The 24,403-nt window shown below is 36.0% G+C and overlaps 1 protein-coding gene across 3 annotated transcripts in view; it reads right to left on the reverse strand.

Annotated features, from left to right (window-relative positions):
- The window catches only part of LOC111157267 (teneurin transmembrane protein 1), a 550,623-nt gene that overhangs the window by 287,625 nt on the left and 238,595 nt on the right, over positions 1 to 24,403 (reverse strand). For all 3 annotated transcript variants that reach the window (XM_022518549.1, XM_022518550.1, XM_022518548.1), the window contains exon 5: positions 19,996 to 20,234. In XM_022518549.1, coding sequence (XP_022374257.1) covers positions 19,996 to 20,234 — 239 coding nt within the window. The remainder of the gene's footprint in view (positions 1 to 19,995; positions 20,235 to 24,403) is intronic.

Consider the following 24,403-nt stretch of genomic DNA (forward strand, 5'->3'; position numbering starts at 1 on the left):
AAGCTGACCAGTGCTACTCAAAACTGTTAAAGTCACTGAGGACAGAAAACTGTCACATTCCAGAGAAGGTAAGGGAAACATGACACTGACTATGATATCCTGTCTTGGATGGGATCCTGGAACAGAAAAAGGATATTGGGGTAGAACTTATAAAATCCAGATCAAGTATCAAGTTCAATTAAGAGTAATTATCAATATTGGTTTCTTAGTTGTGACAAATGTGCCATGGTGATACAGGAAGTTAATAATAGGAGAAACCAGATGAGTATATGGGAATTCTCTGTACTATCTTTGCATTTTATCTGTGGATCAAAAAGTGTTCTAAAATTAAAATCTTATTTCAGAAAAGGAGAGACCACAGATCAACCATTTGGCTCAGTCTCCTCATTTTACCGAAGAGGAAACTAAAGTTTAAGGAGAGGAAGTGCTTGCCCCAGGACACAAAGAGACTAGCTTCCCTCTTATTCAGGACCAAGAGAAGATGTGATCTATTTCTACCATCCAATGACATTAAGTACTGAAGTAATCAGACAGAATATTGGGCTAATGCGGCCAAAGTTATAGGTTAAAATTTTATGCCAACCAGTTGCTTTTGTACAGAGGAAAACTCTGCTCTTTGCCCACACAGTGATTACTGAAACTCATTTTGTCTATCCAGCTTAGGTAAGTGTATAGAAAAGAACTAGAAGCTCTATAACCACCCTCCATCAATTCAAAATACGTGAACATCAGTAGAATCATCTTGTCATATGGACACTATTTTATTGGATTAAGGGTCACATGTAACTGGAGTCATATATATGCAATGTATTTTCTATTGGTTTTGCAACCTCTTTTTTTAAAAATCCCAACCTTCTTAGCATTTGTGTTAAATCTGATCACTTTGTTGACCAAAGCATTATTTTCTATCTTTGAAATAGATTCAAGTTTTGCTTTAAAGGAAACGTGGAACATGGGAAGCTTACTGAACCTCATACAACCCCTGAAAATAGGTCTAAAATTTTTCTTAATATTTCTTGAAATGTCTCGCCAGGATATCAGGAGATGTGGGAAGAGAATACAGCAGTCTCTCAGTTTTTATTTTTTTCCTCATGGCTTAAAATTGTAATTTTGATTCTTTATTGTTAAGATATGCAGTTTATGTTAAAATCTTTAATATATGAAAATTTTAATAAATCAATAAACATCAGCTGAACCCTCTAGGAAGAACATGGGCAAAGACATCAACAGGCAATTCACAAAAGAAGAAATGCAAGTTAGCAGTGACATTTTAAAATGTTCAACCCTAGTGGTAATTTAAAAATGTAAGCTAAAACAGTGAAATATAACCTTACCAATCAAAATGGCTTTTTTCCCTTTACTTCTTTTTTTAATAGATGATGATATCAGAAGTTTTCAAGGGTTCAGGGAAATGAGTGCTCTTGCATACTGCTGCTAGGACTATAAATTGTTGCAAAATGTTTGGACAAAGTGGTAATATATATCTAAGGTGTTGGAAATGTTTTTAAATATTTTGGTCCAGCAATTCCATGTTTAAAAATTTATCCTAAGAAAAGGAACTGAATGGATTTGAAAACAACCATGTTCAACATGATGTTGCTATATTATTAAGATATTGAAAAGTATTTAAATATCCAGCAAATAGGGATTGATTAAATCAATAACTATATCTATACAATAATGTTGCCACTAAAATAATGTTGTAGAAAAATATTAAATAATAAATATATTCATGAGGGAAGTTATATAACTGTATCTATTATATGAACTCATTTTTAGATGCCGTTTAGTGTAATAAGTGAGGGCATAGGCTCTTTTAGAGAAGTTAGACCTGAAGAGTGATGGCTTTCCCACGAACTTGCTTTGCTGGTTTGGGGCAAACTGCTAGACCTCTGAGCATCAGTTCACTCTTATGTAAATTAAAAATAATAATACCTAATTTGAAAGATATCATGACTATGAGTAAAGGGACCTGTGTGAGTTAAAGAGAAATCATGTCCATTTCTAGAAATTATGTGCCCATTTACTTTTTAGTATTACTAGAGACTCACAGATTCTTTTGTTGTTTAATGTTGAATCCATTACTATCATTGCTCTTTTTGAAGCTCAAATTAGGCCAAGGGGAGCCTCTTTAAATCGGTTTCTGTGTCATTTTGACATGTCTTGCTTTTGAGCACGAAATGTTTTAGGCTTACTTTGCACTCACCTTCTCTGCCACACACCTAGAAACAGCCATTTCTGCAAACAGCCTTTAATAGAAAATGTATTTAGAAACCTAAGTTTGGGCATAAGATATGCTCATTACTACTAATGTGTCATTGTTTTTAAGTCCTTTAGGGGACAAAGCAGGGATATGTACTCATAGAACAAAACTTTCAGATTTTATTACCTGCTTTGCTAACATGTATGTATACATAACACATGTATATATGTATATACACTCATATATGTATATACACATATACATATATCTGCATATTTTTAAAAGAATGAGTTCATATTTACATCTCTAATACTAATCCAATATCGCAGAGTTCTTCCTTTCCCCCATTCCATATTTTTATTTCCTTTTTCACACGGTGAACCCTGTTCTCAATAACAACAATGTTTACTCATCTGCTTATTGTACAAGACACACAAAATAGTATTAGAATTCCTACACCAAGACCACTACCAGAACGAAACCTACTAAGTGAAATTAAAAGTTTGTTTTTGTCTTTAGAATATGTTCTTCTGAGAGTGTACAGTTATGTATTCAAAAGGTTGAAACTTCCTAATACATAAAGAACTCTTAAAATTTGAGACAAAGAGAACCAAAAGGAAAAAAATACCCAAACTCAACAGAAAAATGGACAAAAGACATGAACAGTATACAGTTCACAAAAATATCTTTAAACATACGAAAAGATGTTCAGCTTCATTCATGATACAAAATAAAACTCCACTTAGATACCCTTTCTAACCTATCCCACTGACAAAGATTCACAAGCTTGCGACACACCAGGGTGGTAGGTCCACAGGGACACGGGCAATTTCACCCATTGCTGGTGGGTCTACTGAATACTACACAACCCCTGTGAAGGAGATCCAGGCAGAGGAGCCACTTACCTTTTTTTTTTTTAAACATTTTATTTTATTTTTAAGTAGGTTCCATGCTCAACATGGGGCTAGAACTCATGACCCTGAGATCAAGAGAAGCATGCTGTACTGACTGAGCCAGGCAGGCACCCCTAATTTTATTTTTTAAAGCCACTCTCCATTTTTTAAAAACTTTCCTTTGCTTCAATGATCAATTCCTCTCATTTTGTATTCTTTTTTTAAAGATTTTATTTATTTATTTGACAGAGAACACAAGTAGGCAGAGAGGCAGGCAGAGAGAAAGAGGGGGAAGCAGGCTCCCTGCTGAGCAGGGACCCCCCCCCCCGATGCGGGGCTCGATCCCAGGACCCTGGGATCATGACCTGAGCCGAAGGCAGAGGCTTTAACCCACTGAGCCACCCAGGTGCCCCTCCTTTTTTATTCTGTATGTTTTCCCCCACTTCTTCTAAAAATTTTTTTGAGTATAGTGGACTCAGTGTTACATTTGTTTTAGGTGTTCAACATGGTGACCTGTTATCTCTCTACCTCCTTATGCCATGCTTACTGCAAGTCTAGCTTCCACGTGTCACCATACAACGCTATTACAATATCACGGACTATATTCTCTGTTTTGATTTAAGGTGGCTTGTGGTCTGCCTATTGATTTTTAACAACACTTTATTTTTCTATTATTTTGCTGTTTTCTACCCCATTAATTTGTGCTTTATCTTTATTATTTCTTTTCCTGTGTTTTTTTTAGTTTATTTTATTGCTTTTTAAGCTTTATTTTCATTTTCATGAATACAAATTTTCCTCATAAATGGTTTAATTCTATCTCATACAGTTTGACATGTGGTGTGTTTATCATTATTCTTAGAAATTTTGTAATTTTCAGTTTTATTTCCCCTTTTACACAAGAGTTTTTTTTTTTAAATTAAAAAAACTTCCAGGTGAATCGCCTTGTTTTTAAAATTTTTATTAATTTCTAGTTTCATTTCACTGTGATCTGGGAATGTCTGTATTATTTCTACTTTATGAAACTCATTGAAGTTCCTATTGGGACCTAATTTAAGATCAAATTCTGTGAATGTTCTGTGTGCATTTGCAAAGAAGGTATATTCTTGATCAGGATGTTAAGTTCAATACATAGCCACAAGATTTTGCTTTTTTAGGTCTTCTATATACTTAGTAAGTTTCTGTCCATGTGACCTGAGAGGATGAAATTTCCTATTACCAGTTCTTTTTGTTTATTTCTCCTTGTATCTCTTGTAGTTTCTGCTTTATAAAATCAGTTGTTGGGTTGTTTATGCAGAGATAGTCATGGCATTGCATACAGTATGTTCTTTGTTGTGTTTTATGGTTCTTGGCTTGAGTTCTACTTCACCTGAAATGAAGATTGTAAGATTTGTTCTTTTACTGCTTCCATTTACCTGGTAAATTCTTTAATTTTTAGCCATTTCTGACTCCTTTTATTTCAGGTGTGCCTATTATAAACAGCAGAGAATTCAGTTTTGCTTTGTGACCTATTTTGAAAATCATTTCCTTGTAATAGGTTAGTTTAACCCATTTACATTTATTGATATGACACAACTGTATCGTATCATTTATGTTTCACAGTATTATGTTATTTTATTGTATTCTTCACGTCGTTTGTTTTCCTTGGTTTCTAAATTTTTCTTTTGGTATTTAAGAAGGTTTCTATTTTTGTTCTATTGAGTACCTTTATGCTATTATCTTTTATAATGCCCTCATTCCCCTGTGCTTGTTTGATCATCTACCATTTGGTTTGACAACTTAAAATTATATTTTGACCCTCTATGTGGCAATCAATGAGCTTATTTGACTTTTGCCTTTTCTTTTCTCTTGGTTTTAGCTGAATTACTGTTACTTCATCAAAATATATAAGATTTACATACTATTTTCCATACCATTTTTCCATCTATTTCCCCACCTTTGTTATAATCTTAAATCCACAATTAAATAGATCTAATTTTCACCAACAGGCCTTTTGCCAAAGATTTCCGCATCGTCTTAGTTGGATGAAGCTTGTTCTCTAAATCATAAATCAACAAACTTTAACCCTTAGTCTAACCTGGCAAACTGCTTCGATATGGCCCGTGAGCTAAGAATGGTCTTTACGTTTTTAATAGTTGAAAAAATTTGAAAGGATACCAGTATTTCCGGATATGTGAAAATTTTCACTGAATTCAAATTTCAGTTGTCCATACAATTTTATTGGAACACTGTCACAGTTGTTCGTTTACATCGTGTCTCTGGCCGCTTTTGGTGCTAGCTGAATACTTGTGACGGACAGCCTGCAAAGCCTGAAGTATTTACTGTCTGATCCTTCACAGAAAAAGTTTGTACTCCAGATCTATATGGCTTGTGAGTACAGTATTCCCGAAATTCTGGCATGTTTAAAACTGTTTTTCTATACCGTTAATAATTGAAAGAGAACTTGTTTGAATAAAATCCTTGGCCCACACTCCCTTTCTTGAGTTATTTGAAAATGTTGCTTTGTTCTTACTTGGTTTTGTCTGCTGTGAAGACGTCTGATGCCAAACCTGACTTTTCTTTCTCTCATTTATAAATGAGTTATCCTGCTCCAAGGCCCACAAGATTATTATTTTTTCATCATTATTAAAGGCTACTATTTTTCCTAAGATATGACTTGGCGTTGGCTGTTTTGAATCAGATTTCCAGGGTACTCCCGGTTTTTCCATTAAATACTTGCACTCAGGTCTTTTATTGCTCAAAAGTATTCTTTGATTATAGTTTTAAATATTAGTTCTCTTTTATTCTTTGGTTTTTCTTCATTGGTAATGACAATTATATGTAGTCCAATTGCTTTGCCTATCTCCTATATCAGTCACTTTCTCTGATCTCTTTTACCTCATTATTTCTATGTCACTGTCTTCACTATTCTAGTACCTTCCATCACTGCATCTCATTATATTTTCGGATCTTTTCTCTCTTGGTCACCATTCCGTATAGTCTTCTTTTTCAAGATGACTTTCTGAAATTTATTTCCCGAGTTCAGTCAATTCTGATTTTGCATCTTCCTTTTGCACATGTCTGTCCTGAGTTTTAAAATTTATTATTTGAGTGTTTTTTCATATCTTCAAATATTTGTTTAAGGATACAGAAAATTGATGTATTTTGTTGCTGTTTTCTTCTTCTTTGGGGTGATTATTTGGAGAGGTTCTTCATCAGCTGACAGGATTCTTATTTTTTCTTCTTACAGAAAAATTTGCCTTTTTATGTTCATTCTGAAATAGTTTCCTAGGAGTTGGTCCGAAGGTTGTGGGTTATTGTTAAGCTGAAATAGTTTCCTAGGTCAGCAACAATAGTCATATGCCTATAGGAGTCAGGAGTTTGGGTGACTAACCAGGTTACGATGTTCCTTAGTTTTTATTAAAGTGCAATTTCATTTTTTTTGTTTTGATAAATTTTATTTTATAATAAGATACAGTTTCTCTTATAATTTTTGACCTTTGGTAAAGAGCAATTTAAAAAATATCAACAGTGCCCTTTGTATAGGGGGTTTGGTATACCCCTTAATTTTGTGATTCACTTTTATATCTGAAGGATTCTGAAATTCTACCTCTTGCTTCATTCTTTCCCTTCACCATCAAGCCTTTAAGGGACATTCTTTCCAAGTCAGTTCCCCTATGCCTTCAGAAGTTGTGGTTGCCAAGTTAGCAACTCTAGTTCTTTATGCTTTAAAGCACATTCCACATTTCAGTTTTTTCAGTAGCCAGTGTTCCCAAATCCAGGTCTGAGATCTGTTCTCAGTAGCTGTCTACTAAAGGTGGGGCATCTTGTTAATGGAAGTTTTATTTTATTAATTCTGCCACCACTAGGCGTCAGCTCTCTTATTTTCTCTCTATTTAGTTTTTGACTCTGGGCTCTGGTTGGGGCTAAAGAGCTAGCTTTGCTTCTTTTGGGTGTTTATTTCTCTTCTTATGTGTAATTTGAAGTATGTAGAACTCTCAATCTCCTACACATGCTATTGAACTGGCTCATGTATGGTTTTATTTGCTCTATTTGTTGATTTGCATTTCTTTATGGAGGACAAGGTGGACAGATTTAGATTTAAGGGATCAATATTATTCTACAGGAACTCAGAACTCATTATTAGTATCTATTCTTATATTAATGGACTATATATGTAGACACACTTGAACATTGTGTACCCAGTACTGATAAGACATTCATTTGAAATGAATCTCTAATAGTGAGGATATGTTATAATTTTACCTGTTCAGTGTTCTTTATGTTCAATTCTACATACCTATGAGATAGTTGGCCATACTCAGGGCTATCATGCATAGCTGTGAACAGGGCAGATTTACTAATAGGGTGATTGAGTTGTGTTTTCAGGTGTGTTTTTTGGTCCTACATAATTCTTCCTCCTAAACCTCTAATAATAAATTCATAATGATTATCTCATTTCTTTAAGTCAAAGTAGTGATGGCAAATATATTTCAACTTCTGAGTAAACTCTGCAGAATCTAGATTAGGCAGTAAGGAACGTTTGTTCCATTTGATTACTTATATCTTCTATGGGTCTGGGAAAGGGAAGTGATGATATTAATGTCAGAGATTTGCCATTCCTGGCTTCCAACTCTGTCTTCTCTGTTAAAATGCAAATAAATCTTAGGGAGATATAATGCATTTTCTTTGTCACAGCCATTTTTACTTCAGTGTGAATTATCTTATTATATGGGTTGCAAGCTTAAATACCTTCTTGGAAGGAAGGTAGGTAATATGAGAGAGTGACAACAGAAGGATGGGTATTCTGATGTACTGGAGAGTTCATGATCCTCTTGAAGAAGTCCCTATTTAGCTCTATTCAATGGTTGTCATATTATTTTTGCCACACAAAAGACTAGAATAGTGCCTGGCTCATAGCTACTCAATAAATGCATAGGCAAATGGGTGAATGCAGGCTTCAGTATGCCAGAAATTTCTATTTTTCAAGAGAGACTAGAAATTTTATATAAAGCAGAGATTTTATGTAAAATCTTCAGACAAGTTTTTAAATTAGTTGACAACATTAACAAATTCTGTGTGTCCAAGAAAAACCTGTCTAGTTCATCAGATTCATTTCTGAGTTCAGGTTTTATTAGGGAGTAGAGGCAAAACTAGGTTCCTGATTTGGGGGATGGAACAAAATAGGAGATTGAAAATGTAGGCTTTGGTAATGAAATAGAACAGAGCTAAAATATGGAAAAAGTGACTGAGTTCATGACCTTGGCCTCATTTGCAGGAATGCTTCTGAGATAGTCAGAAATCTAAACATTTTTGTTCTTTTCGACCTACTTAAGTCACAAAAGAGATATGCACAATAATTTCCTATAAAAATAGGACTATATTCACCAGTTGGCTATGTATACTAATAATTAAGTCTGTTTTATTTGGTTCAAAAGACATACTTATTACTGGACTCTATAAACCCTTTTAATCATTTTGGGAGAAGTATATGTATGTATTTACTCTTGATTGCCCACTGAATCTCTTATTTTGAAAATTTAGCTTCCTTGCCCCTCCTGCTAATGGGTTCTTATCTCTGCATTTTATACTTCACTACTTTAAAAGGCTAGATTAGTGCTTATCATCAAAGAGAGTAATGCCAGCTAATCCAAGGGCAGGATTTGGTCAGCAAAATTAAACTAAAAATATACAGCAGTCAGGAACAGAAACCAAAGATACTAAATGGCTTGTTTGAGTTTTATTCAATCTTGAGAAGGCTGTGTTTTAGGCATGACAAAGAAAGGTTCTATTTGTACCAGCTGGCTTTCAAATTCTCCCACAGCCTTCTATGTTGGTAAATCTTAACCAGTGCCATCTCTGAAGTGACCTCTATGATAATCCTTGAGCATGGGCTATTATAGCCTTGGAGTCGCACTGAGCTTGCGCAGTGCTTTACTACATTTTCCCACTGGCATAAAGATTTGCACCTCCAAAAAAACAAATAGTTCACCTAGGTTCAAAATCCATCTGACCCTTCAACTACTTATGGACTAACTGAGGTTAGATTTACCACAAGGTCAAAGATAATAAAAACATCTTGGCTCTCTGCGAGCCGGTGGTGAAACTACTTCATGATTTGATAACTTCAGAGGATTTGGATTAATTTGAATTCTGTGTCTGGAGGTAGCAAATGATCTTTCACGAAATGCCTCCATTTCAAAAATTTCCACTTTCTTTCATAGCACAGTTTACTCGTTCCTAATTTCTTTAGTGTGGATATCTCTCTCATGCACTGTACAACTGGCATTAACTTGGTGGCTTGTTACAGTAAAATCTAAAACCTTGTATCTACCATCTCTGTTTAATATAATTTTCATCTAACTCCATAATTTAATAGTTAATTCTGCAAAGTACCTGGGGATAGGCTATACACAAAGGACGTTATCCAATATCATTGTGTGCCATATTTGATATTTATGTCTAATTACAATAAAATTCAAGATCAAAGGGAATCTAGATGCTTCCTTCAGTGAACAAAGGCCAAAACTGAACTAAAGTTGAAACAAGGTTGTCGACAATGTAAACAATGGGGCTGACTGATTTTTGGTGAAACCTTTGAATATCAAAAAGCAAAATCTGCCTCTTCTGTTCTAAGTGGTAGAACAGCACAGATTGCTTGCTGTCAAAATCACATTTGCATTCAGTTCCAGCCACAGCTACAACTAGTTTAGCTAAGAGTTCAGCAAGCTCTTCTGACATTCCATACACATTATGATAGCCTTCGGTTTCCTAATCATTTAATTAGGAAACAAAACTTGTTTAATATAAAAGAAATGGAATCAAGAGTTTTTTTTTGTTTTGGTTTTTATCCCATATCTTTTCTTATTTAAGGATTTCCTATCATTTGTGAGGCCCTTCCTTAGAAACTCACATAGTAAGCAGTTACTCTAGAAGTTAACTATAATGTGTTATAGATGGCCTACATTTCACTAGATTGACAATGCTATGATGTGGTTTTGATCAGCAGAAAATTACAGTGGGTCATCTTGGACCCTCTTAATTTGTTCATTATTATCCCATAAAGATCAATAGAAACCCCAAGGAAGGAGATCTTGAGGAGCCATACTGTGATCTGGAATTCCACATGTGTCTTGCCTATCCTGGGGGATCCAATATAATGCAATGCTCTTATTTAAACATTATCCATACTTTGGTGGGCTTATGAGTCTGCCAAGGGACCTTGTGAGATTATACCTAGCCAAGAATCTAGGCTTCTCTGAGCAAATTTCACCTGGAAGGAGTTCCTCATATATGTTTCTTGACTTGGTCTAAAATATATAAGGGAATCATATTTCATGGTCTAAAATATCTAAGGGATTCACATTTTTTGCACATTCTTACTCATAGCCATAACTACCCTACAATATTATCAAGGGGTCTAGACATTTGGACTGGCCTTTTGTTTAGCTTCTATCTTCCTACCCTTCCAAGTTTGGTCCTTTGGCTGATCACTTCAAAAGCTATCACCAGCAACTATAATTTCCTTATCCCTTTGTCCTCTTGCTGCACTCCACCTGACAGCCTCTACTTTGGTGTAAACAATAACTGGCCCTTATTTCACTTAATAGTTCTTGAAACTTTAGGTGTTTTGTCTCCCTCCCTCAGCCCTTTACAAATATTTTAGCCTCAGAACCTCTTCATGCTCTTAAAAATTACTCAGCACACCAAAGAGACTTTGTTGATGTAAGCTATACAGAGTCAATACTAACTGTATTAAAAACTGACTGATAACTTCTTACCAGTATTTATTAATTTATTGAATAATAACAATAAACCATTAAAATTTAACATAATGTTATCTTGTGATAAGTCTATTTTATAAAATCATAAAAATGACTGAGATTAAATAATGTCCTCATGCCATTATGAACACAGATTTACTCTGTGGACCCTCAAACCAGTCTTGGGGTCCCTAGAGGTCCCCAGACCACACACTGAGGACTTCTGTTCTATTACCACCATTTAAGTTTCTCTGCAACCTCTTTAGTTGCTCTTTCCTAGTCTGCTTACCAGATCCTTCGTGCTTAGTCTTCTTGAATATTAGTGTTCCCCTGAGTTCTAGCCTTCACACTTTTTTCCTTGTTCTACTCCCTTGATTTTTGTGTTCTCACTGATAGACACCTCTAAATGTTCAGTACCAGATATCTAATAATGTGTGAAGTGTCTTGACCTGAATATCCATTTTCACCCTTAAACCTCTTTCTTCTAACATGATGGCAGGTCTAACAGCATCACTACCTACCCAGTCTATAAGCCAAACAACCGTTCTCTCTTCTGCCTCACCTAAGCAGTCACTAAGTCAAGTGTGTTTTATCCTCTAAGTATTTCTTGACTCCGTCTTCTCCTTCTCCATTCCCAGAAGTTTACGCTTTCACTCTCACTCACCTGGATTACTACGATACTCTCCTAATTTGTCTTCATCCCTTCAATCCTTCGACTTCACAACCCCCATCATCCTACCTGCCAATTCCAACTTCCTGTTGCCATCAGGTGATTTTTCTAAAAGTGAATCCAAGCAAATAATTTTCTTGCTTTTATGAAAAACCGTAAAAACACCCTATTCCCTCTCAGAATAAATTACAAGCTCCTTAACATGGCTTAAAGCGCCTTTCATGATCTGCTCCTGATTACTACCTTCATTTCCTGCCACTCTCCCATGTCCTCCATTGGTGCCTCCTCGGCTTTTCCCATATACTTGTATTTAATACAACATATTGTGCCTTTTCACCTCTCTGTAATGGGAATATTGCTAAACCCCAAATGAATGCGTCTCCACCCCATAAGATGCCACCTCTTAGTTTTGACTGCGATGAATCAGATATTCTGTTGCTGAGACTGGCCTTCCACACTCTGGCTGTTCTATATGAGAATTCAGCCACATTTCTGAAGTTTAAAATGGGTTAACCTGCCATCTGTTTCGAAGCCATTGCTCTAATTTAGTATATTCTTATTCACTTCAGAGTAAGTATAGCTTAACGACTTATGCAATGTGGGTCTAAAAATATTCCCCTAACATATAATATATATGTATTATATATAAAATTTGGATGAAGAGAAAATTAAACAAGAATGAAATTTCCTTTATGCAATAGAGTTCACATTATTTACTTTGAAATCAGAGGCTTCTTGAGACTTTTTTTCAGAATTTGCAAAATTGATTCTTGCTATTCTAAAATTTCTTAAGCATATAAAGCTGCAAAATTACTAACATTCTGTCCAGTCCTCTTTTATTATGCCTTCTGGTGGATCTTTATCTATTTCACAATGCCTTATTTTAATTTCTCTCCCTAGGCTAAGAAAGTGCTGTATAGGAAGTACTTAATAGGGAGAGTGCCTCTTCTTGAGACAACACAATAATCTCTTTTTTTAAAAGATTTTATTTATTTGACAGAGAGATATAGAGAGAGAGCACAAGCATGGGGAGTGGCAGGCAGAGAGGGAGGGAGAAACAGGTTCCCAACTGAGCAAGGAGCCTGAGGCAGGGCTCAATCCCAGGACCCTGGGATCATGACCTGAGCTGAAGGCAGATGCCTAACCAAGTGAGCCACACAGGTGCCCCTAAGATTTTATTTTTAAGTAATCTCTAGACCCAATGTGGGGCTTGAACCTACAACCCCAAGATCAATAGTTTGATGTTCCACTTACTGAGCTAGCCAGGTGCTCCCTCCTTTTTCTTTTTAACAAAATAATCTCTTGACATAAGACACATATTTAGTACTCACTACTCATTCACCCAAGAAATTCTCTCTCTTACTCTATGTTTTAAATGCACAGCATGCTAGAGTTCCAAGAAAAAAATAAGTACAATATTTGCCTTTTATTGAAATGCCTTCATTTTGAGCAATGGGTGCTAACTGCAGTTCTGCAAATTAGTTATATGTGATACAGATTCTTCCTGTTATTTTAGTATGTTTGATTTGGATTGAATTTATACTTTTATTTATGACAGGTAAAAGTGCCTCTTAACATCGTGGGGATAAAACTTACGGAACATATTATACCAAAAGGTGATGTCAGATGAAAATATAAATCTTTTTTAAAGAGGAGTTCTGATAAATGCATGATGGCAGATTTATAATTAGACTGAAGTTATACCACCATTTCCCAGATCTCTTCTTAGAGAGATTGCTAGAAAGTTAGTAGATTCATGGGTAGGAGGCAAAGTCAATATTAATGTAGAATCTGTCATCATTATCATGAATGGGTCCACGAGAGTGAACTGGAAGTAGTAATAAGTATTAAACAGGACACCAAAAGGACTGATAATGGTCTATAAGGATAAAGTAAAATGCTTTTTAGCATTTTATGCTGAGTCATTTCTTGAATGTTATAAGCTATAATGTATTTTAATGAAAATGTGTTTCAACCCAGATATGGCCTCCAGATAGAAATACAAAACCATTTGAAGGGTCAAGACACCAAGGAAAAGGGAAATTGCTAAAATAAAGGCAAAGTTACAGATATTTTAGGCCACGCAGAAGGAAACAACAAACCCATTAGATGATTCTTATGAAATAGATATTCCAGCTCTGAAAAAGTTGTTTCAGATGACTTTGACAAGAAGGGAAATAAAAGTAGTTCATGTTAGGATAAATTATATGCTCATTATGCTTACCTTGGCTCAAATTAATAATCCTAATAATAATCCTGTTCCACTGATAATAATCATTAATCTTGATTTAGACCTGCTAAGCAATGTTCTAGGCATTTTACAAGCTTCATTTCACTTAATTAAAAAGAAAATCCATGGGGAAGGTATTATCAACATTCCCATTTTATAGACGAGGCAACCGAGGCACAGAGGTATTAATGAAATTACTAGAAAGTGATGAGATGGCTTTTGCTAAGCATGTGAATACCCAACTTTTGTATCAACATGGATGGGACTGGAAGAAATTATGCTGAGTGAAATAGCCAAACAGAGAGTCAGTTATATGGTTTCACTTATTTGTGGAGCATAAGAAATAACACAGAGGACATGGGGAGATGGAGAGAAGAAGGAAGTTGGGGGAAATGGGAGGGAGAGATGAACCATGAGAGACTATGGACTCTGAAAAACAATCTGAGGGTTTTGGAGGGGCGGGGAGTAGGAGGTTGTGTGAGCCTGGTTGTGGGTGTTATGGAGGGCACATATTTGCATGGAGCACTGGGTGCGGTGCACAAACAATGAATTCTGGAACACTGAAAGGAAATTTAAAAAATAGATAAAAATTTTTAAAAAAGGGCTGATATCCAAACTCTATAAAGAACTTCTCAAACTCAATACCCAAAAAATAGATAATCAAGTCAAATAATGGGCAGAAGACACGAGCAGATACTTCTCCAAAGAAGACGTACAAATGGCTAACAGACACGTGAAAAATTATTCATCATCATGGCCATCAGGGAAATTCAAATCAAAACCACATTGAGATACCACCTTACACCAGTTAGAATGGCAAAAATTGACAAGGCAAGAAACAATAAATTTTGGAGAAGTTGTGGAGAAAGGGGAACCCTCTTACTTTGTTGATGGGAGTGCAAATTGGCGCAGCCACTTTGGAAAACAGTGTGGAGGTTCCTCAAAAAATTAAAAATAGAGCTACCCTATGACCCTGCAATTGCACTACTGGATATTTACCCCAAAGATACAGATGTAGTGAAAGAAGGGCCATATGTACCTCAATGTTTATAGCAGCAATGGCCACGGTCACCAAACTGTGGAAAGACCCAAGATGCCCTTCAAAAGACAAATGGATAAAGAAGATATGGTCTATATACACAATGAAATATTATTGAGTCATCAGAAAGGATGAATACCCAACTTTTGCATCAGCATGGGTGGGACTGAAGGAGATTATACTGAGTGAAATAAGCCAAACAGAGAAAGTCAATTATCATATGGTTTCACTTACTTGTGGAACATAAGGAATAGCATGGAGGACATTAGGAGAAGAGAAAAATGAAGGGGGGAAAATCGGAGGGGGAGATGAACCATGAGAGACTATGGACTCCCAGAAACAAACAGAGAGTTTTAGAAGGGAGGGGGACTTGGGGGGTGAGCCTGGTGATGAGTGTTAAGGAGGACACGGATTGCATGGAGCACTGGGTGTTATATGCAAACAGTGAACCATGGAACACTACATCAAAAACTAATGATGTACTGTATGGAGACTAACATAAAACAATGAAATAAATAAATAAATAAATAAATAAATAAACTTGCCCCCCCCCAAATAAAAAGCTCTCCCATTAAAAAACAAACAAACAAACAAAAAAACCTGTGTGAAGGGGCACTGTGTATTGAGATTTGATGGGGGGAAACCCTCCATTTCTATTCTTTACATTAAAGAAAATCTAAGTTCTTGAATTTTCTGAAATCAAAATTTGCCATATTCTGTTTTATTTCTTCATTGTATTGTGAGGTTGTTACACTTTCTTTGAGAAGAAGACAAAATGAACACATTCTACGCCTCTCATTCTATCTTTTTCAGCATTTCTTACTCCACTGTAATGGCTCCAGAAAGCAGGGCAAATTGGATCAGTATAAAAGAGGCACAAGAAAGCACTAAAGCAATGTTACTCAATTTTGGTGCAGAGAGCAAAATGAAGTAGGCCCTTTGCCCTCTTGAATCGTTCCATCCCTAAACTTTTGATCAAAGTACTGGGCTCAACATTCTCTGTCCCCTAAATCTGTATTAATATCCATTCTGGTCATATTTCCACATGTGGGCTATATAGTATGTCATGGCAAAGAGAATTATGGACTTAAATTATTTCATCTATAGAGTTTGGACACTCCCTACATACCCTGAGGGTGGGATGAACAGCTTCTATTTCATGGCAAAGGAAAAGGAACATCCAAGTCATTAACTGATAGTATTGGTTTTGAGAGCCAGAAATCCCTACTCTCCTCCAACACATTCTGTACAGCAGGCCATTTGACTCCAGGCACAATGTATTCCTGTGAGTTTCTACTGCCTTTTATAGAAAGTGCTGACTGTGGATAAACTTGATCAAAACATCAAAGATTACCAGAGAAGCTGCATTTGTGCCCTTCACAACCATTGATGAAGTACCTTAACCTCGCCTTCTCTAGATGCCTTGCATGTGGTCGTCTGTCTTCCTGACTACTACTTCATACAGCTTATTTGTAAATTCAAGCAAATGTGCTTCTGACTGGCACTGATACATCACTGATGCCAAAATATCAGAGAGGATGAAGCATAAGGACATATATTTTGATTCACATGGAAAATAGTACAGATTTATGGGAAAGTGATGACAATAGCCATTCCATGATATCTTCATATAATTAGTATCTTTCCATGCCTCCCTTCACCAAATTTTATGACCTCAAAACTTATTTAAAGGAATTACTCTCTTGCTGATCCAAAAGACAGGGTGAGTAGGTGTGGGGATGGGGCTGGTTGCCCAAACAACCTAGCTCTGGCTTTTCACATACTGAATTTCCATAGTTTTCCAATGACCACTTACAGAGCCATAATGTCTACAGCATCTACTGATGTCCCATTGATATCAATGTGATTTTCCCCAGTGGATGGAGGGCAGCGCAGCTCAGAGACATTAGTATCTAAAGGTTATGTATAATGGATAATAGAAGAAAATAAAAGAGCAGAAAGGAATTTGCACAGGAAACAGAAGCAGTAAATAAGATTTTACTTGGGTTATACAGCAACTGCAAAGGGGGATTGAAAACAAAAAACCTGATGACTCTTACAGACTCGGCAAGAGTGGAGAGTGAAATAGTTTCATATTTTTGAAATGTAATACTTTTTTACTTCAACCACAGAAAGCCACTTGAAAATCATCTTGTATGTTATAGTTCTTATGCGACATCTTTCACCTGTATGCCTACTAATGATTTCTTACTCTACCCTCTTGAGGTGGTTAGCAATACAGCACAGATGGGGTAAATAGAGGAAGGGATTTTAACGGGCTTATACAAATTCACGTAATGTTCAGTTCATGAAAGAACTCGGAAAAAAGTTCTGGCATTAGCCATTAACATCTCATTTTGAACCCATTCAACCTACTGTGCTACAGCAGTTAGCCTGATATTTCTACATCTAAAAAATCACAAAGTAAATGATTTCGACAGATAACTCCCACCAATCAACAAAGCTTAGCTGCACACACCATTGCAGTGGATGACCTGGTAAATGTAATTTACTTTGTAATTTAGTAAGAAAAAATTGGTGGATTTATTTAGCAGACTAAGAAGTCAGTAAGCTGCAGAGTTTACTGGAGTGTTAGAGGGGCAGCAAGACCTAGTGCTGAAGAGTATGAGCTCTGGAGTCAGTCCACTCTGGCATAAGGCTAAGGATCCCACTTCTCAGGGATGCGACCTCTTAATCTCAATATGACCTTTATGGAAACTCTTCTCTTTGCTGTGCTTCAGTTTACTCATCTCTATACTATATATAATACTGATACCTGGGGCGCCTGGGTGGCTCAGTGGGTTAAAGCCTCTGCCTTTGGCTCGGGTCATGATCCCAGAGTCCTGGGATCAAGTCCCGCATCGGGCTCTCTGCTCGACAGGGAGCTACTTCCTCCTCTCTCTCTCTCTGCCTGCCTCTCTGCCTACTTGGGATTTCTGTCTGTCAAATAAATAAATAAAATCTTTAAGAAAAATACTGATACCTGCCCCTAAGGATTGTTGTGAGAATTAAAAGAACTAATACAAGTAAAATGCTTAGCATTAGTCATTTCTGTCAACATAGTTCCCCGATAGGATTGTTATGTGCCAGGCACTGACCCTGGTGCTCAGGGTCTGAGTTTTAATAGTGAAGCATAGTTATAAAGCATAGTTATAAAGTTATAAAGCATAGTTATAAAGAGAATGATGATGACAACACCAATAATAATATTTAACATTTATAGTATACCTACTGTGTTTTGGGTACTATTCCAAGTTCTTTAGTTATATTGACTCATTTAATTCTCACAACAACTCTGTGTTATAGGTACTGTTTTAGGCCCATTTAACAGATGAGGAAATGCAGGCCTTAAAAGGTTAAATAATTTGCCCAAGCTACCATGCCTAATAAGGGGTAGAGGTCTGAAAATCCATATTCATAACGACCACACTATGTTACCTTACTGACATGTTAAAATCATATTCTATTGTTCACCATGTAAAAAAGGGCAGACTTTGAAATGACTGAAATGTTCTATTTTCACTTACGAAATCAATAAATATACAAATGAATAACCAAGTCTCAGAGTATGTAATACAAGTTTCAATACCAGAGTGGTTAGCATAATAAATTTAAACGGAAACAGGCTTGAACACCATCTAACTTATTAATAAAGAGCTTGCTATTATCTGGATTTGTTTATACCAGGGGTTAGGTCTTATATCTAAAACATTATCTCTCTATATAGTAACAGGAAATAGAAGATAACCTGTAAGATAAGAGTTTGTCTCATAATTGAACAAGAACATTTAAAAGGGCCTCTAACATATTTAAACTTCTCAAATTACTCCTTGTTTTGAATGATTCCATATTAAAACTGGGTTTGTATTATAGTACTTTCTCATCCCATACCTTCATTCCTTCAGCATTATTTATCACTACAGGCTATTACAAACCAAATAAACATACATGTTGGGTTACCTTAAAAAGTCTGAGATAAAAGACAAATATTTAATATTATAGGTAATGTTATCCACATTTAATAGAAGCATTGTTCAAATGTATTCAGATAGCATGATAAAAATATAAAAGAGATAATTATGAACATCAATATAGGCTATGATCCTATACTGTTGACATTATCAGTGACTTCCCTACAAAATAAATCTATTAACTTAGAAGCCCCTGCTCTAGGACTCCAATAAATCTGGTTATGGGAACTTTCTTATTGTTCACATTTTGAATAAATCAGAATACACCAAACTTCCCTTATTATTTATGATTATAAGAAAGTCTAAACCCATTGTAATCTACTTCTCAGAATCATATTCATTATATCCTCATGAGTAATTCTGCTTCAATTAGGAAACAGGGTTAAACCTGAAGAGAAGTCACCAGTGCCATACCTGGATAGAATTTCTTTCTACAATGATATTCTACTCATTCTAGGAATAGTGCTTCCACAAAGTGCATGTTTCTTTAGTTAATTTACATTTTAGACTGCAGAACCACTCAAGCAAAGAAATTAATGTTCAGTCAAAATAAAATGCCATCCCGAAAAATCAATACAATTTGCTATCAAGTGAGGGTGACTTTAATCAGAGTGACTCCAGAACAATATTTTTCTTAAACGTGTGGAAAGAGTGCTTCACAACTGTTTTCTCCTTTACTTCTCTATAGTATCCATACAATTCCACAGCCATTTACCTTGTGAAAATAAGAATACATTTTTTTTAAATTCCAGTGTAAAACTGAACTCTTGGGGAGAAATTATGCCCTGGATTTTCTGATAGCTTCCAAATAACTACTACTTTAATGAAATTGCTACCTGAAAATCCAGTAGCAGTATTATTGTTTAACTATAATTTAAGAAGCTATTGTAGATTGGTACTTATGACTTCTAATGAGAAAACCATAACAACCTTTTAATTGAAGGGAAAATGGTTAACTACAGTAATTGCAATCAATAAGACTGCGTTAGTAGTATAAATATTTCTTCTCAAAAAGCATTCCTTACTCTCCTCAGCAGTATTTAAAGTTAGGAAGTGCAAAAAAAAAAAAAAAAACCAAAACAACATTCATTAGCAATCCATTTGTTATTTATAATACTATAATACTAAGCCTTGCTTCAAATTCTAGGTCTGAGTTAAGAGCGACCCTCCCCGCGCCCCACCCCCGACCTCCACCACAAGCAAAACAAGATTTGATTAAGAAGAAAACAGGCATGGAAGAACCGGCTTACCAATCACATAGGCTAGCAGCAAGGCCAAAGTCACCGTGATTGCAGTGGCGCTCAAGGCCGTGCACTTCCAGTTGCAGCACCTGTAAGGTTTGTTAAAGGTAAAGGCAGGTCTGGAAAAGGTGCTTCGAGGAAGTGGCCTGGGAGGGGGTGAGTACACGGTATTGGACGTCAGCGGGTAGTTCTGACTGGCTGCACTGAAGATAGCCGAGGAACCAGATCCATGTTTAAACAGGAAATGCCTGGGAAAAGGAAACAAAAGTTGGGGCTATAAAAACCAAAGCCAGCACTGGTTGTTATATGCAACTGATGGATTCTTGAACACTACCTCTGAAACTAACGATGTACTATATTGACTAATTGAATTTAAATGAAAACAAACATCCAAAAAAAAAAAAAAAACTAAAACAAAACCAAAGCCAGTTGTTACAAAAACACAAACCCCACTCATTTCCAACAATCACACTTTGACAAGCTCAGGAAAACTAACAGAGTCTCAAAATTTTCATATACCTAACATTTAATTCCAAATCGCCTTTGGTGGTCTCCTTTTGTTTTCTCATTTAGACCTTTAGGAGGCAGAAAGAGATCCTCTGTTCCCTGACTTGCTGGCTAGTGAATTTCTCAAACTCTTCAGTGTTGACATTCACATTTGATGTTATTCACTATCCTGCTCCTTTTTGTTAAATATGATACTCAAGAGTTGATTCAAAAACAAATGAGAAGTATCATCAGGAATTTTTGAAATCTGAATGGTCTAGAAACCAGTATATTTATTTAGGGCTTAGCTTTCACAGACATATTTTCAAGCAATATTTTATTATAAAAATTGTCAAACATACAGCCAAGTTGAAAGGATTTTATGTAAACACACGTATACTTACCAACTAGATGCTACAGTTAACATATGACTATACTAACTTTATCACATACTTATCCATCTCTCCATTCCTGCCTCCATACATCAGTCCATCTTAATTTTCAAGCCTTTCAAAGTAAATTGTATATATCAGCATATTATCCTTCCCTTTTAACTTGCATATTATGTGGAGTTCAACATTTTTTTTACAGATTTTTAAATGTAAAATTTATCCACGATGAGTTGAACTCTTTTAGATTCCACATATAAGTGGTATCATGCTGTATTTGTCTTTCTCTGTCTGACTTAGCTCACTTAGCATAATGCCCTCAAGGTCTATCCATGAACTCATAAAAACAGAAAACAGAATGCTGGTAACCAGGGCCTGAGAGGTCAGAGAATAGGAAAGATGTTTAAGGGTATAAACTTGCAACTAGAAGATAAGTAAGTCCTGAAGATCTAATGTACAGTACAGTCATTATAGACAACTGTATGTATTATAATCATCAAGCTTGCTAATTGAGATTTTAATTATTCCTACCACAAAGAAGAAATGATAATTATCCAACATCATAAAGGTGTTAACTAATGCTACAATGACAATCATGTTGCAATATATAAATGTATCAAATCAACACGCTGTACACCTTAATTTACATAATGTTATATGTAAGTATGTTTCAATAAAAAAATTATACATGATGAAATGCACAAATTTTAAGTATACATTTGCTGAGATTTGACAAATGCAATCATCTGTGCAACATAAACCTATATCGAGAGAACATTCCCATCACCACAGGAAGTTTCCTCCTGCCTAAGTAAATCCTTACCCCACTTCCCCCAGGTAACTACTACTTAGAATTTTTCCTACCATGTATTAATTTTGCCTGTTTTAAAACTTCATGCTGCTGTCATGTCTAAATTACTATATGATGATTACTGACTGCTCATGACTATTGCAATATGGATATTTCATAAACAGTACTGATTTATGGACATGGAAGGAGCTGCCAAAAACAAATATATTAAAGTATGTTTTGTGCATGTACTTTACACTTACTGAGTGCTATCTGCCAGGCTTTGTGTTAAACACATAATCTCAGTGAGTCTTCACTCATATGAAATAGGCTATACTGGGGCACCTGGGTGGCTCAGTCAGTTAAGCATCTGCCTTCAGCTCAGGTCATGATCACAGGGTCCTGGTATCGAGCCCCACTTTGGGGGGGGGGTCTCTGCTCAGGAGGGAGCCTGCTTCTCCTCTCTCTCTGCCTCCAGCTCTGCCTACGTATGCTCTCTTTCTATCAAATAAATAAATGAAATCTTTTAAAAAAGAAATAGGCTGTATTATTATCCTCATTGTGCATTTAAGAAAATGGAGGCCTAAGGAGGATTAAAAAAAACTTGCCTACATCCTCCTAGTACGTGAATGACAGAGCCAGAATAGGAACCCAGGTCAATTCGGTTCCAAAATCCTTAATCTTAACCTTTCTACTGTGCTGCCTGGAGCAGTAGAATGCACTGTTAAGCAAAACACATTCTAGTGTTACATTTTAATGTACTATAAGAAACCCCTCCTCTAAATAGAGAGCCAACATCACCCTGTCACACATGACCAAATGTATAAATCATTAAGACTATTATCAGTCTGATTTCCAACTTTCACTTTAAAGAACAAAAGCATATATATGTTTAGAGGAAAAAACAACTGTCTAAGCTACCAGTTCATGAAAAATCTCCACATTAGAGAATTCTGTGTTAGTACCATAAGGGTAAAGGTTATATAAAGGGCAGGGTTGCTGAGAGTAGTACACATTCACAAGCCTTTCTGGAGGGCAATTTGTCATTAGTATCAGAAGACTTTAAATATGCTGCCTACAATAATTTATCCTTAGGAAATGATGTGTCTGACAATGTATACAAGTCATTCATTTCAGTGTAATTTGTAATAGTGCAAATTAAACACCCAAGTGCTCAATAATAAGTACTTGGTTAAGTAAATTATTTTACAAACACATAAAATACCATATAACCATTACAAATGGTACTGTAAAAGAAGATCTCTTCACTAGGAAGTGTTTAAAGAGATCACCAAGGGAAGAAAGGTAGGTTTCAAAACAGTATGGGCAATAAGATACAATTTTTTAAAAAAAGATTTCATTTATTTATTTGAGAGAGAGAGAGCACGAGAGGGAAAGGGAGAAGCAGACTCCCCGCTGAGCAGAGAGCCTGATGTGGGACTCAGTCCCAGGACCCTGAGATCATGACCTGAGCTGAAGGCAGATGCTTAAACCAACTGAGCCACCCAGGTGCCCCAGGATACAATTTTTAAAATGAAAAAAATATATACGCTCATGTAAAAATAGTTAACTTGTGTTATCTTTTGGTATTTTTTTTTGAAGTTCTCTGCCTTAAGCTTGTACTGCCTTTGTAACAAGTTATCAGAAAGAAGGTATGTGGGGTAAGTGGAAAAAATGCACTGTTTAATACCAACCATATGCATAGCTGGTTCTGTTTATGTGAACATGATTTACTGAGCACCTAGAAAATCCAGGCACCAGGCACTTTATGTGCAATATTTTGATCCGCATACATTTATGAGGCTGATACTATTAGTCTCATCTTATAGATGAAGAAACAGAGACCAAAAGAGGTTTTCAGCAGGAATAAAGTGGTGATAATAGTAGTTATTATAATGATGATAAGAGGTAACATTCATTAAGTGCTCACTTGTGCCAAGCATGGTTCTAAGTAATTAATAAACTAGTATATCATTTAATCTTCACAACAACCCTATTAAAATAAATATCTCCATTTACAGATGAGAAAAGCAATGCACAGAGAGCTTAAGTTGTCCGTGGTCCCACAGCTAGTAACTGGGGAAGTTGTCTCAAACACAAGCAGGCCAGTTGCTCTTAACCTTGACATCACTGTGCACTCTGCTGGGTGAGGCAGGTCATGCACACGTTAAGGTATGAATGCAGACCTGTTAAGGCACAGAAGAAGCACGCGGGTAATACTGAATTGAGCCACGTTTACCCTGTTCCCCTTGGGAACAGTGACAAACATGAGAATGATAGCTAAAGAATTACAGAGTTGAAAGAAGGGATCTCCGTGATCATCTACTAGCCCAACACAGTGATTTTGCAGTTAGGGAAACCAAGGCCCAGAAAATGAAATGGACTACCTAAAAGTAACACAGGTACTTAATGGCATAAATGAACTTGGAATCAGGGACTACCAAAAGAATGTATTTCCTCTGACCTGCCAACCAGTCTTCACTGGACTACCACCAGGTTCTAAGCTCCCGGGTTAACTGATCCAGGCTAAACAAATAACAATCCATTGAAACAGTACTACATAATACATGTCTATTCTTCCATATGTCACTTATCTTAAAACTAAGATAAGTTTTAAAGACCACCTTAACTATTTTGGATGAACGTGGAAGCATTACAATAAAGCTACCTTTTAGTTGTTAAGAAGGAAAAGGAGTTATTACTGCTTCTAAAGGTACCGAAAGTATCCCCAGAATGGAGAAACAGTATATAG

The sequence above is a fragment of the Enhydra lutris genome, unplaced genomic scaffold, assembly GCF_002288905.1.
Source record: "Enhydra lutris kenyoni isolate GAN:26980312 unplaced genomic scaffold, ASM228890v2 scaffoldscaffold53, whole genome shotgun sequence".
Lineage (NCBI taxonomy): Eukaryota > Metazoa > Chordata > Mammalia > Carnivora > Mustelidae > Enhydra > Enhydra lutris.